Raw genomic sequence first — 15,418 nt, forward strand, 5'->3', positions numbered from 1 at the left:
TTGTGACCTTACTTGAGGTGTGCTTGTAGTGTAGTATGGTGCAATTAACTTAATAATTACATATTGAGCCTGACGTGAGGGTCAATAGAGGCCTCCACTGGACATTACAGTACAGTACACGAGAAGGAAGAGTATATATCTTGAAGTGTTTCGTAATACTGCAGGCGTACAAGTGCACTGGTGATCCCGTTATTCAAGAATCAGTACAATGTTTAACTTATGAACAGACAAAACCTTTTGAAAGCTTCCGTCCTTCAGTCGCTTAATAAGTCAAGCCTCCCAGTCAATTTCGTAGAAGGTATTTGGTGTTGCGCAAAGCAAAAGAACGGGGCCCAATTTTATCATCGTTCGCGACAAATCCACACTAATTGACGCCGGCGCTTGTGTTAACAAATAGTGATATCTGCTGTCTGTGCATCACATTCCATGCGCTCATAGCTTATGTTACGAAAATAGTGTTGTGCTCGTTATATATGATTACGAAAGCCTGCCTTAGGCGTGATGCCATTTCAGAATTTTCCGGAAGATAGTAGGCTACTAGCTATTCGCGACCATAATTCTATCTATATTGTAGTGTGTTGTTGATACAATTTTACTGTACTAAATTCGTTTATAGGTTTTCGTTACGAATAAGGTGAACGAGGACTAATACAGCGATAAAGAGACACCGCATCATGCGCGAAGGTGGTGGTGAAGCCGCGATATGGCTTGTGTTGTACTTTGCAGCATTGGCCTGCGATGCAACGCAAGAAACGCATCGCTTGCCCGCTGCACAATTTGGTTTATTGGATACAGATGAGTTTCGAGATGATAAGGGACAAAGATTCAGTGACCTGGAAGACAGTGGAATGCTACAGGATTTCCTGGAAAGTATCACCGGCCTCTTCGAGTCTTCGCTGGCATCTCCTCGATACAAGCGACAAGGTGCTACTTATGTTTCGGCGATTGTTCTAGGCAACGAATACATTTGAAATGTAATGTGAAAATTCGCGGATGATGATGAAGTTTTAGCATGAATACATGTACTCATACAGTAAGGTTTCACGCCGCTGCCATTAGAATTTCCCATACAACGCTAATAGTTCCGAGCCCCCAGCGAACCATTAGACTAGTGCAGGGTTCATCCACACGCGACCAGAATTGAGATTTTGGAAGAAGGCTTAGTTAAACACTTTGAAATGCTGAATTTGATTTCAGTTTTAAAATGTTTTTGTTATTGATGTTCAAAATAAGCTATTCTCCCGTGCCCAACATTCCCCTCTAGCTGACACGGCGATGGTAATAGCATTCCATGAAATTTGCTGATATGAATGGGCTGGGCATATTCCCTTGACGTGCAATGGCCCAGACACTGCCAATACATAGTCGCTTATAAAACGACTTGGCGCTTCCCCGTAAGATCAAGCTGTACGATGCAAACTTGGACAACTAGAAACTTTTTAACTTTCCGAGACTAGACTAGAATTAGAATTATAGCTATGCATTTTTTCACGTCGGATTATAATTTGAAATATAACTACACAGTTTTTTTTCGAATTAGACTAGAATTAGAATTACGGAACTCGCGAAAACTTGGAAATTGAATCCACTTCGGTTTATATCAAAGCAATGATCATTCTCGTAAGCATGACAATGGCAAATGTCTGTAGGTTACGCCAAGCTTGGCTCATTTCGCACTATACAATTCTCCTGCAGCAATGTCAGGAAAATCAGAAAATAGATTAGAATTAAGATTATAGCATAGAAACATTTCACAAATTACATTAGAATTTGAATTAGAGCGAAGAAACATTAACAAAAATACATTCGAATTAGGTTACCGGCATTTCGTTCTAATTCGGCGGTTCTGAACCGGAGGTCCGCGAAGCCCTCAAATTTGCAAAATGATTGATAGCCTAATTTGTAATTTTCTAAATTAGAAAAATCACCAGGCAGTTTCGCTTCATAACTGCTAAAAGTAAAGGCAGAGATTAAATATCCTTCAGTGCAAACTCATTTTAATTGCCAAATTCTTAATATCCTACTGATGAAAAAATTGTCCTTTCGGGATGGTTTGTTGGAGTTCGTGGAAAAAAATGTAAAGTTGGAGTATTAAGGTCAATCAGGTTGTACTTCAAAATGTTTGTCAGTCTCAGCAAATTAGTGAACAGTAGTTTGAAATAAAATTTCGCGTTTTTTTGCTAATCTGTCCCAATAAAGGGATTGAAACCTTAATACGGTATCCATTTTCTCATACATAACCTCTATTCCAGGATATTTAAGTTGAGCTGCTACATTGAAAAGACGAGGCTGGATGTTTACTAAAAAGTCCGTTTGTCAATTTTGCTGTCATATGTGTTACGAATAGCGATAATACCTCAAGGGGTCGTTGAAAGCGTTACCCGTTAATATTACATTCGCCACCACCTATCTTTTTGGAAATGGATTATCAGCACTCATTTATATCAAACCGACGGCGCATATTTTCAAGGTCATTTTGTTGCTGTTTACCAGTCTGGTACGATGAGATAGTTTTCCAGCACGTACCCTGTCTAGCTAACCCCGATATCGATTGTTTATATTTATTTAAACAAACTCATTTTCCTGTTGATTTGCTTCGATTTTCTAGAGTGAAGGAAATATCGAGATGTGAGAGAGCGGTTCTTGAGAGAGATTGTTTGCCATGTGGTCTTGTATGGTATCTGTTGAAACATGTACAATAGAATCCTGTGTAAATGAATCGAGGCCCGTACTTATTTAGAGACCTAACAGTTCAGAGCGCGCTGCGTTTCATTAAATACGATTCCAAATTCGAAGTTCATGGAAAATGTCTATTAAGTGCCAGTAGTATTTCCTGAATATACGTAGTGATTTTGATCGTGTCACGTCGGCGTGAACGTCGCAATAAACCAGGCTTATATCTCATAATTTATTGTGCTCAGTTCATACAAATCGCAGGCAGCATAAAACGGACGGACGGGCTTTGATGGGTTGAAGTTCAGCTAAATGTCACATTATGAAATCACTCAATGGGCCACGCGTTAACGCACCATAAATCATGTCATAGGTAGCCGGCGATTCAAAACGTAACCAAGGCCTGTTCCGCAGAACGTAAATCCACTACCAAATCCAGAGGATGACAACTTCTACGCTCATACGCGAATTGTGCGTTTTGCAATACGCATATTAACAACTGTAGAACAAGCGTTACTATTGCTGAATTATAGTAGATCCTATTCGTGAGGTAAACGACAATGGCGCAAGCTGAGTAGTAAAATTGTTCGGTTGTTTTTACCAATACTTCGAGACGTTTCACATGTTAATATTGCATAATATCACTGACCAAATACTCAACTTTAACGGAAAATGTTGTTTTCAAGCCAATGCTACCAATACAGCGGACTCACAACTACATTACCAAAATATGAGTTACGTTGTCCTCGCTATTGAACGTCACATATTACATGTTTTCATACAAGTCCTTGCTCGCCAGTTCGGTTCTGCTGTATGCTAGGACGTTTAGCTCTGTAACTATTTATTAGCTGCTGGATTTCATTACATAATGCGGCTTTTAATGCGATATTTATTCGTAGATATAGGTAATTGCAAGTTATGGTCGCGATAGAGTTACCACCACCCGCACTTGAAATTATGACATTGATACGCGGTTCTAACGCTAGCAGCGCATTTGCGAGTGAATCATCGAAAATTATCTTTTTCGCAATACGAGACGTTAGCTAAAATCGCACGTCAAGCCCGCGGGAGTACCGGCTTTGAGTGACGGGCTACGTTAGCGTCGGCTGTTGTTATCACGTTTATTGAAATTGGTTTCACTGAATTGACAGACCACGACCGTCTTCGGTATGCTGTTTTGACAGTCAGTAATTTACGGGGATCTATCCCGCTACCCATCCGCCTCTTTCGGCAGGAGTCATTCGACTATTACAAAGCGAAATCCCAATCCAAATTTGTCAATCAATGCAATTTGACGTTTCAAAACCTTTCTGACCACGCAATTGTCAGCATTAGCTAGACCGCTGAGAGCGGGAAAAGTTTTGAAACACTGATTACGATCACTTTTTGCTGAACTCTTAAAAATGCCGCTATTGTTGCTAGATTAGAATTAGAATTAGAATTACTGAATTCTCGATTGGAAATTGAATGGAATTGTGAATGAGAAATGAATACAGCAAAAATCAAGTTCGGTTCATATCAAATCATAGTGCAGCTATATAAGCATAAGAACCAACACGCGGGCCAGATGCGGCCGGCGATCTGATTTGTGATTTCGGAAGAGCGCGAAGTAAAGGATTTTTAGATGCTGAAATTGATTTCAGAATCAAATTATTGTTGTTGTTTCAAAATAAGCTATTCGCCTGTGCCCAACATCATTATTCCTCTCTAGCTGAAACGGCTTCGGCGATGGCAACATCATTCCGGCGATGGATAGTCAGCTGATATGAGCACATTGCTTTGACGTGCAATGGCCCAGACACTGCTGCCAAGACCGAGACGATTAGAAAACGGCCTAGGGCTTTCCCACAAGATCAATCTTTAGTATGAGATAGTGTTTAAGCTAGTAACATGTCTGGCTAGCCCCAATATCGGTTCATTAGTCGCTGAAAAGCATTGTCGGTATCGTGCGCAGCTCATAGTTCAATTCAAAATAAAATGCAGTTTATGATTATGATATTTCTGTTTGTATTTGTACTTTTTTTTATTAAAATATTGCTTTTTTGTGGTAACCATGCCCACCGCCCATGTTAGTGAGCACGGTCTTGTACTAAGGTAAAGTTTTAAAAACGTGGTTGCTCACCTATGTGGCCTATTTTGTCTCAGGAAAACAATAAATTAGATTAGAACTAAAATTGGAGTATAATAAACATTTCATAAATTAGATTCGAATTCGAATTAGAACATATGAACATTTCACAAATTAGATTAGAATTAGAATTGGAGCATGGAAACATTTGACAAATGAGATTAGAATTAGATTAGCCTACTGGTATTTCGCTCTAATTTGGTGAAATTAGACAACTAGAATTACCGGTATCTAGTTGTCCAAGTCTGCTCTGCAGCGACCTTATTCAGGAATCATGCTTTGCTCAATTGCTCATTCATTCTATAATGTTGTTGCCGAGATGCTAGCTACTCGGAACATAATGAGGAGCGTTTCTATTGACTATGTCCCCGCTGAAAATTCCGGCCAATAAAAATATATTGAAAAGTAGTAATTCGATTCGACCAAAGTTTTGAGATGCGATTCGAATCGACTGTGATTCAAATTCGCCATCCATAGACGTAAAGTACAGAAGCTGCCTATTACTAGTATTGCTACTTGCTAGCTCAAACGCATCGGCTTGCTCAGGTAAGCAGAGCCTCCTTCGTTAGAGTAGGTCTACTTTACAGCACTCTGCACCCGAAGACATGATTTAGGACGTATGTAAATTGCTATTTTCGTAGCGTACGTTTGAACTGGTTTACCCTATACACCGACTCTCATTGTAGCATATGCGCCATGCTTCTCTAGCGAGCGAATGTAACGCAGTGGTTTTTAGTGACGAAACTGTACTCAACGGCAAGTAGTTCTGCGACGAGATTATAGGCTCATTACATTTTCTTCTCTTTAGTGGATGCAAACCAGCCGCCATCGTTCGCGAAACCGCTCAAGATTCAAGTGAGAGTCGGCGAAAGAGTTGAAACGAGGCTGCTGGCGGTTGATCCTGATGGAGATGAAGTTATTATTTCACTCGCCAGCCCGTCGGATATTGGTTCTGTCACTGCAGGTAATAAATTACGTCTGCATAACCCCGAAACTACCCGGAAATCGGTGGATTCATTAGCCTTTAGTACTACCGTCATTGTTGATATCAAGTTTTCACGCCGTCACTGATGGCCAGGGCCGTAACAGCACTTCGCCAGCCCCCCCAAAACGTTGGTCCTGGGCCCCCCATAGGGTGATAAACCGAACTTCTGGGGAGCGAAGCCCCCCAGACCCCCCTCAGGCTGTACGCTGTTTACCGCTGCTTATCATCTATATTGAGTGTCCGTTGAGTGTCCGTTTAGTGAGTCAGCTTTTATTCCCTAAACGCGCGAAGCGCGCAAAAATTTCTATAATTCATCACTGAATCGGGCAATATGATCGGGAATTGCATATATATTGCTATCAATTTTTATCCTTTCTCTGCTCACGTAATCAATAATAAATAAACATCTCCGGGTGTATTGTATACCCGTTGGCACGAACGAAACAGCACTTCGTCAGGCCCAAAAAAACTGGAGTCTTGGGCTCCCATAGGGTGACAAACCGACCCGCCATCACGTTGTTTACTTTTGCGACGGAATTATAGATGTACTGCTTATAGTAAGCCAGCGCGAAGCGCGAAAATTTTCGATAATTCATGATAAAATTGGTAAATAAGATCGGGACTTGCATATATATTGCTGTCAATTTCTTGTCCTCTATGCTCAGTTGCTCACGTAATCAGATTAACCGGTAGAGGAGCTGAGTCAGGTGTTGTCTTGGAAAATGTAGAGCCCGTAAATAATAATTGAACATCTTCGGGCGGGTGGACACGTTGGTATGACTTCGTTACATGATGTTATTTCGTGATCTCCTGTCTGCTATATCAAAAATATACAATCGCCCAAACGTAGGCTACTAAACTAAAAGATCACACGATTTCAAATTGGTATTTCTTCAATTTCTTCACTGGTATATAATTTTTCCCTGTGGGGTGGTATTTGTCTTGTGAGGTTCAGATTGCCAAGACAGGAACATTTAGACGACAGTCATTTAGGCGCCTATGGACTAATAAACCTACATGTATTTTGTATATAACGAAGTTTTCGGTCAGCATAACGGCAGTCCTTTTCGGCCAAGGTTTTCTCGCTGCCGATCGTTCTGGCACACTTCTTGGAGTCGCATGTTACATGGTCTAAAACTTTATATGTCTTGGTGCGTCGTGGCGAGGTAATGGCCAACGCTGATATGCCCATTTCTATAAATCTTGCGTATTTTTTCTTGTGGGAAGAGTACCCAATAATCAAGACACTTGGCAACTTGAAATCGCCCCCTTCGAGCTCGGGCCCCCCCAATTGGGGGGTTTGGGGTGCGGCAGTTACGGCGCTGCTGATGGCATGCGTTGGCATGTAAGTACAATTGTACATAGGCCTTTATGTATAGTTGCACAGTGCACACACACATAGTATATATATATACATTATACAATATATATTGTATTATATTATTTCGCGTGTCATTTTGGGTATGTGAAAGGTTGAGTGTATCGCTAAGAAATAGAAAAGAATTTCGTTAATCGCGGTTTAGTTTCGTTTCCAAAACCAGTATATAACGTCGTCCCCCAAGTTATAATTAATGACAGAATCCATTCGGTACGAATAACACGCCTTTGGTCTCTCCCTGGCTACGCACGCCTATATGTGAACATACATTATAACAGGGGCCGTGAAGCTATGGCTCAAGAGGCACATTTAGCTCTTTTAGTGATAGGATATGGCTCTCTGTTAAATTTCTAAATTGGAACTTGATTAGCATAGTCTTTAAAAATATTTCTGCAACTTGTTTGTAAATATTATATCTGGTAGAATCATTTTCTGGTGTGCGCTGAGACAAGTCTTTCTGAGGACAAGACAATGACATATCCAGGGGGTTTAGGGGTTCGCCACCCTCTTTTCAAAATCCTAAAATTTATTCCTGCTGATGATATGTGCTCATTAGTTATTCCTTTACAGTAGTGGTTTTCTGTAATAGGGCAAATACGGTATCTGTATTATAACATTATTTCAGTTTATACAGAAAATATGGCGCTCACGTTGAATCCCATGTAGCGAACTTCAATTTCGTGCCTCGATAACGTCACAAATCTTCAATTTCAAATTCAAGTCATCTTACTATAGTTTACATTTTTATCGTGATAATTCAATTGCACTATTCGCGACTTGTCGCGTGCTACGGACAAATTGTTTGAAGCGTAATGGACCACGACCCGAAACCCCATGATAATCAACGTGGGTAGCTTTTTATGGAATATATCTCAAGAAATAAAACCCGTGATTAAACTCTCTTAATTCTACTTCATTCTTCAGGGTGAAATACTCGAAATATTCTGCAAATAACCAGTTTCGAGCAACCATTTACATTGTAAAATGTATCTGAATGTTTCAAAAAGTGATTCGAAATCCGATTCTATTAGCTACTGTTTGCCATATGTCGAGTCTTCATTCTTTGCATGTATTAGTAAATAACGAACCTTGTGCTAGATTGTAAGTTGAACTACGCGATGTTTCTCAAGTGTAGTAACGTAAAAACATATCGATGCGAAGCAAGCACAACATCTCATTACATGTAATTAGGAAACGGTCGTATGAATAAATGTCAAGAGGCTCTAAAGTTCGAATATTTGCAGAAATTTCACATGGAATCGTTTTTTTATTGCAAATATCGTGTTTTATCATGATAAACTTTCACAACAGGAGTATCTATTTACCGAAAACGATTGGGTGGCAAGATCTCACCCATTCGATGATTTTTACAACTACGGCTAGCTTCGAAAAGGATCTGTAGAGCACATATATTGTAGAACTAGTTCATGGCCGAGAGTGCTTCAGTCGCTGGCCTGCAAGTCGTGAATAAAAACTGTAGCTTGAATAAAACGGGGCCTACGATACTTATGGTAGGCCCCGAATAAAAGCATATTACCCAACTCCCAAACAATACATAATTCCGTCTACCTGGCGTATTGCAATATTTGACGGCAAGCGGGATATGCGTAAAGCATCAGCAATAAATTATAATTGCCCTTCCAAAGGGAGGCTTATCCTAGCTGACTGGTTTTCTCTAATTCGTTCGTCATTGCAAACCGCATATAAAACCTCCTGATCGTTTTTAGATGGGACATTTACCACGTACAATCCGATATCGGGTTCGATTGGTGACGTTCTTTCTTCGCTGTTGTCAATCCAATTCAAAGCGGACGACCACAATGGCGGAACAGACTACTTGTCTCCCGAGTGGGAAATTTGCGCGTGTGAGAACGGCGCGGATTGTGACTTTGAAACGCGCGTTACGAGCGCGGGAAGGCTACATGTGAGTTGATAGAGACATAACCCGGTCTACCTCCGTGGATAACGATTAATTTTCGAATTTGATCTTTGCTATATATTTATTCTTACATGACAGCATTTTTACAGTAAATTGCATCAATTTATTATTTTGGTGTTGGTAGCCGCACGATGCATACCGTCGCCTATTTATACTATTGTTTTGTCTCAACACCAAGGCTTCAAATGGAAGGATAGTGCTGTGAAATGAAAACAGACATCTCTAAAAATAAGTCGCAACCGTAGGGAATTTGCGCTTGCCATCGGTAAACATTTCTTGTTGTGACCACAATATTACATTTCTATTACATATAATCATCATTTCGCACAAAATGACCGAGTATTGATAGCATCGCTAAACGCCTATCGTAGGCCTTGTGCACATAGCAATTATATTTGTAATTCGCGTATTTTAAATATGCCGGCAACCGACAAACCTGTTGTTCACGTCATTCGAAAAATTAAACATCGTGCGGTAATTTACTGCTTATCGAGTGTTTTACGTTTAGTGGAAATAACTGAGTGATAAGATACTTATACAATAGTTATCATCACACAATTTGCAATCCTGTCTGCGTTCACTCAGCTATAATATTGTGACATTCTCACAACATTTCGATCATGGACAGTCGAATCTCGCTTGGTTTTCAATCTGGATTTTGACGCCATGGAGTCTTTTGTCTTATTCTGGGGGCCGCGAATGGGCTGGCATTCTTATTTAGTGATATGCTTTCCAAATAGGCCGTCAGTACGGAGTATCTATGGGCGAAAGTGCTGACCTTTTTTGTAATCAGCTTTTCAAATAAGCCATGAATAGGCATAAATGAAGGTGATGGATATTTTTCAGTAATCAGGTTACTAAGTTTGGCGGTGGCCGCGAAGTCCTTTCAAATCGGAATCTGCGTCGCTACCATAGCAAAAGTGGTGAATCACTGCCATAGATTGATTTGACTGCCGAATATGCGTTCTCACAAAACCGCAGTGAAGTCCTGGCTGTCAGATTATTCGAATCTGAGCGCGTATACGCCAATTCGAACAAACAATTTCGTTTTACAGGTATCCGGTTGCAAATGTTCTGAGGCGTACGACGGAATCATGTGCCAGAATGACAGAGACGGTTGCTCGCGCGAAAACAATTGTTTCGAGGGAGTGCAATGTTTCGATGTTCCTGCCCCTCTCAGTGGGTATCGTTGCGGAGAATGCCCGGACGGATACCGAGGCGACGGAGTCACGTGTTTAAGTACGTTACAGGATATCTGAAATCATTAGTACAAACTGCTCATTTCACATTATCTTCACACAGATAAGATACCTAGAGATCTGCTTAATTATGACATTTGCTTTGACATTCGGTCCACCCAGGACTGATGAATAACAATATTATCATGAAAATGGTCACTCTACAACAGTACTAATTCACGAAACCGCATGTAGCTCTTTTTCAATCCATCAATCGTAGATGATACTAAATGTGGGCTTCTGAATAAAATTAAGGTAATTCCGATTGACATGTGTATCAATCCAGTGGCAATTTCGAACGCTGCACCTGCCGACAGGCGCCCGGCCACGTAAAAGAAGCTCTTGCCCCTCAAATATTATCGGATAAAATCAGCTCTTCTTTGCTGTTTTGCTGTTTTGACGCAGCTCTTCAGATTAAGGTTTCCGGCGTAGCCCTACGCACGTGATACCTCTGATCGTATGACATTTAGTGTAATGATGTGGCCAATGCCCGGGCGCATCATAGGGCACCGAACATAATATTTTATCGGTTAGAAAAGTTGTTTATATATTATAACGAATGATTCCTAGATGCTATATCACCAGACACTTTCATTGCCTGCAATCGTGTCGATTATTCTACAATTTGATATATTTCCGACTATTTCCGACCTTCTCAACCGATGATACGACCGTTCAAGGGCCAGAGTTCAAGAAATACCATGCGTTCATCGGCTCTGGTCTCATCTAAAACTTTTCATGGATACTTTGTATTGGGACTACACAGTTCAGCTGGAAGGACCCCAACATATACAATTAAAACATTGTTAGAAGGAATAAAAAAAAACGCAAGATAATTATCATTGCAGAAACGTGCCCCGAGCCGGTATTGGAGAATGGCTTTATCATGACATCAGATCTCGAAATCGGCTCGCGAATTGAGTTTCGATGCAATGATGGATACCAGTTAATCGGACGAGAATTAATCACGTGCACCAGTAATCTTGACTACGACTTTGACGCTCCGACATGCGAAGGTTTCTAAAGGAATCTAGATCGTATTGTGAACAAATTTGGTCAACCTCGCGAATTACAGATGTAAACGAATGTGAAGACAATCCGTGCCATCAACAAGCATCTTGTCAGAACATCGCCGGAAGCTTTCTGTGTATTTGCAACGAAGGATTTATTGGCGACGGGATAAATACATGCAAACGTATTTTGATTTTCGTAAACGCGAGGTAATAAGACGCGTCTAACCTCATTTTGCTCAATTCCAGCATCGTTACACATCGAATACTTCAGCTGCAGAAAAATAGACGGTAACTCTATTCAGATCAATTGGCAAATAAGACCCAAGGATTCCTCAAGTGTGGATCAGGTATTGGTACCGTTGGCACTATTGTAAAATGGACAATGATAATATCACAAGTATATATTTTATCTTAGATAATTGTGTCGTGGTCGGAAGCAGATAATTTCACTTACGAAACACAGGAGGGCTTGAATGATTACTACAACGAATTTGAAAACTACGAGGACAAAGTGGATTCTATCAATGTAGGTTTAGAAGCCATGAATCCATCGTTCTCAAGGTTATGTAATACGTGGAAATAATGCTAATTTTACATAGTCGGATGACTTTTCACTGGAGTACCGAACATTGGAAAAAGATCATACGTCGTATGTTGCCACTGGTTTAAAACCGGACACATTCTACGTTTTGCGACTCAGACTAAAGATATCTGATGGACTCGTGGAGAATCCAATACGGATGTGCTGGAAATCCACGGGAAGTGAATGTAAGCTCACTCGAAGTTATACATTCCAATACTATGCTATTTGAATTTTCAAACTCATCTCACTGCCTTCAGGCAAAAGCTTCTCGAATCCGATTTCAGGAGATGCTATTGTTACTTGTAATCTCGCCACGCCCATAGTTTATTGACATATGACTCATCTACAATATCGAATATATTTCTAGTGCCGCATCCGGTCGAGAATTTCAAGGTTGTCCAGAATGGCGGGGATTACTTGTCACTGTCATGGGAACGTCCTAAGGTCACAAATGGACCGATACTTGGGTATATAATAGAATACAGACAAGTATCATCGTGCGTTGGAACCGAGTGTTTCGAGACAATGAACAAGGAGGTATGTCTAGTAAACAATTCTACTAGGCAAGATTTTAATGTCCCGTGTGCAATATTTGGTATTGAAAAAAAATCATTGACATTCAACCTAGCATGCAGCAGTTTACTCACTCCTAATTAGAGCTGTGTGATTCGATTTTTAATCGAGTATTAGGCTTCGAGTCAAATATCACTCATTATGACGCAGGGTTGTTATGACTCGAGACCCGAGTCGCGATTTTTTGGTGACTTGAGTCATTTTCTACAAAATGAAAAATGACTCCAATCGAGTCAATTTGTGTATTGACTAGACTTGTGCTCGTGTCATTGCGCATGACTCGGACTCGAGACTGGGTATACCAAGACAGACATTTCATTGTAATTTCGAAGAATAGTAAAGTTATCACACTAATATTATTTTGTCTATCAGTACTGGTACTTGAAAATGCTATCAGAAACTGTTAAAAGTGAGGAAAATGAGTAAATTGTGAATCAGAAGTCTTCGATATCACCGAGCAGAGTTGTGAAAAGTGGGTTTCACATGACATTAACTCGAAACTGAACAGTCATTACAATAACTTGGACTCGGACTCGAGTCAAAACACGATGACTCGGACTCGACTGTCTACTCAATGACTTGGACTCGGACTTCACTCGGTGGTGAATTGAAAATGACTCGACTTGACTCGAGTCAAAACTATAAAAGTGAGATTGACTTGCGACTCGGAACCTTGTGACTTGGTTACAACCCTGTTATGACGTCACAGCAACATGATGTTGTGTAAAGTTCAAATATGTACCTTTTACGCGGCCACAAAGATGATATCTTCGGTTCTACACCACATTAAATATGATATGGTATTTTTAGACCGTGTCTATTTCATTGCACGTTGTGACCAGGGTTGTAACCAAGTCGCAAGGTTCCGAGTCTAACGTCAATTTCATTTTTATAGTTTAGACTCGAGTCAAGTCGAGTCATTTTCCATTCACCACCGAGTCAAGTCAGCTTGTAGAGGGTAGAGTTCGAGCCATAGAGTTTTGACTCGAGTCTGAGTCCAAGTCATCATGTTCACTGTTCAGTTTTCAGTTAAATACGGATCAACACACTTTTCTCAACTCTGCTGGAGTGATATAGAATGGCTCGCATTCATAATATTGTGATTTTCCTCAGTCTTAACAGTTTGTGGCCATATTTTCCAAGTATCAGGACTGATAGACGAAATACCAATAATGTGGTAACTTTACTATTCTTCGAAGTTACAATAAAATGTCTGCCTTGGCCGTCCTAGTCTCGAGTCAATAGAAAAATTGACTCAAGTCGAGTCATTTTACGCATTTGAAAATGTAACTCGAGTCAAGTCGAGTCACCAAAATATCGCGACTCGGGTTGGACTCGAGTGTCATTACAATCCTGGTTGTGACAATACTGTGGGTTGATCACGACATCACAGATATGAAATTGTTCTTCGTGAATCGTATGCTGAAAAACGACCAATCGAGGTTTACAGCTTTCCACAGAGAAAAATAGTATCAAAATTAACATTCTCGTTAATAAATGAACTCTCAATGACGAGGAGCGTATAATTTCCGTACTCAAAAAAACTGTTTCCTACTACCCGACTCAAATCATTAGAATTCATACTCGATTCAGATTCGAGTGCTCCAGTCATTGTGTACATCCCTACTCCTGATCGCAACCAACATAAAATTACCGTGCTGACTGTATATGATGTTTTCGTGCACAGGTGCCAGGAAATGTATTCGACACCATCATTTCTCAACTCAACTCTACAGAGTCTTACGAACTCAAAATTGCCACTGTTAACACCGAAGGAATCAGTGAATATTCATCTCCAGTTACAGTTCAAACAAGTGAGAAACAGTTATTAGATCGGTGTACTAGGAGTTATAATTAAATTTCTTTGACTTCTAAAGCAGGAACAAAGTCGATCCATGATGTGGTGAAACTGGATGATGAAATGCCAAATGACTCGGCTCCTGCAATCTGCTTCACGGTCAAGTTCATTCTACACATCTCCTGGCCCGAGCATCCTGCGCAGCATAGACTGCTTGAGCTAAATCTCAAAAACTTGGTATGATGTATCGTTTCTTATTCATTGAGACATTCCAATCATTACTGCTGTCTAATATTTATGATACATTTGGTGAAATATAGAATATCACTACTTACTGTTGTTTCGCGGAGCTATCTTCCTCACTCGAGATGAAAAATTGGGAATTTGAAACATGCACTTGAAAATTTACTCACCGTTCCGTGTGAAAAGCACTGCGATATATAGATTTGTGATTTTAACCTATTGTATGTATTATATATGCATAATTGCATAATGCATATGCATACTGAATGATCTGTGAGACTGTACTCCTGAATTAAATGGAAATATTGGTTCAGATACAAAGTTCATTGAGTGAATCGGGTTCTCTGTACGTGAAGAATCTCATTATCAGTGAAGTAGACGATTACACAAGTGCATATGCACAGATCTGGTTTGCGGACACTTCAAGTAAGTGTCAAATTTTATCAATTTTGATTTAGTTATTGGCACTTGAGATTAGTATCATTAATGCGACACTAATTTGGAATTTATATTGCCACAGATTTTGAGTATTCACTGTACAGTTTTTTGGAAATCAAGAGATTGATAATACAACGTTCAATTACTGATCCGTGGATGCAAAACCTTGTTCATGCTTCAGTTAATGTTTTTGGTGAGTATCAATGTTCATATGGTATGTCTCTTGATAGGAAAAATACAAAAGTAAAATATACGTATATGAATAGAATGAAACACATTCCGGGGTTGTGACCACGTCACAAGGTTATGTGGCAGGAGTAATTCTCTGATTTTAACTTTGGACTTGAGACTGGTCAAATCCTAGTTCAAGTCATGATATGAGAGATTGGGAGACGTTCAAGTCATATTTTCTGTAACGAGTCTTTACGA

At 40.1% G+C, this 15,418-nt stretch overlaps 1 protein-coding gene across 5 annotated transcripts in view; it reads left to right on the forward strand.

The window, feature by feature from the left end:
- Positions 1-583: 583 nt before the first annotated feature.
- The window catches only part of LOC145445178 (uncharacterized), a 72,929-nt gene continuing 58,094 nt past the window's right edge, over positions 584-15,418 (forward strand). For all 5 annotated transcript variants that reach the window (XM_080323320.1, XM_080323322.1, XM_080323323.1 and 2 more), the window contains exons 1-14: positions 584-924; positions 5,610-5,765; positions 8,892-9,088; positions 10,159-10,342; positions 11,190-11,357; positions 11,417-11,536; positions 11,601-11,701; positions 11,770-11,880; positions 11,954-12,122; positions 12,305-12,474; positions 14,198-14,324; positions 14,388-14,545; positions 14,866-14,977; positions 15,072-15,182. In XM_080323320.1, the coding sequence (XP_080179446.1) occupies positions 675-924; positions 5,610-5,765; positions 8,892-9,088; positions 10,159-10,342; positions 11,190-11,357; positions 11,417-11,536; positions 11,601-11,701; positions 11,770-11,880; positions 11,954-12,122; positions 12,305-12,474; positions 14,198-14,324; positions 14,388-14,545; positions 14,866-14,977; positions 15,072-15,182 (2,134 nt within the window). In that variant the 5' untranslated portion in view covers positions 584-674. The remainder of the gene's footprint in view (positions 925-5,609; positions 5,766-8,891; positions 9,089-10,158; positions 10,343-11,189; positions 11,358-11,416; positions 11,537-11,600; positions 11,702-11,769; positions 11,881-11,953; positions 12,123-12,304; positions 12,475-14,197; positions 14,325-14,387; positions 14,546-14,865; positions 14,978-15,071; positions 15,183-15,418) is intronic.

The sequence above is a fragment of the Botryllus schlosseri genome, chromosome 8, assembly GCF_051294905.1.
Source record: "Botryllus schlosseri isolate E-star chromosome 8, Bs_hap1, whole genome shotgun sequence".
Lineage (NCBI taxonomy): Eukaryota > Metazoa > Chordata > Ascidiacea > Stolidobranchia > Styelidae > Botryllus > Botryllus schlosseri.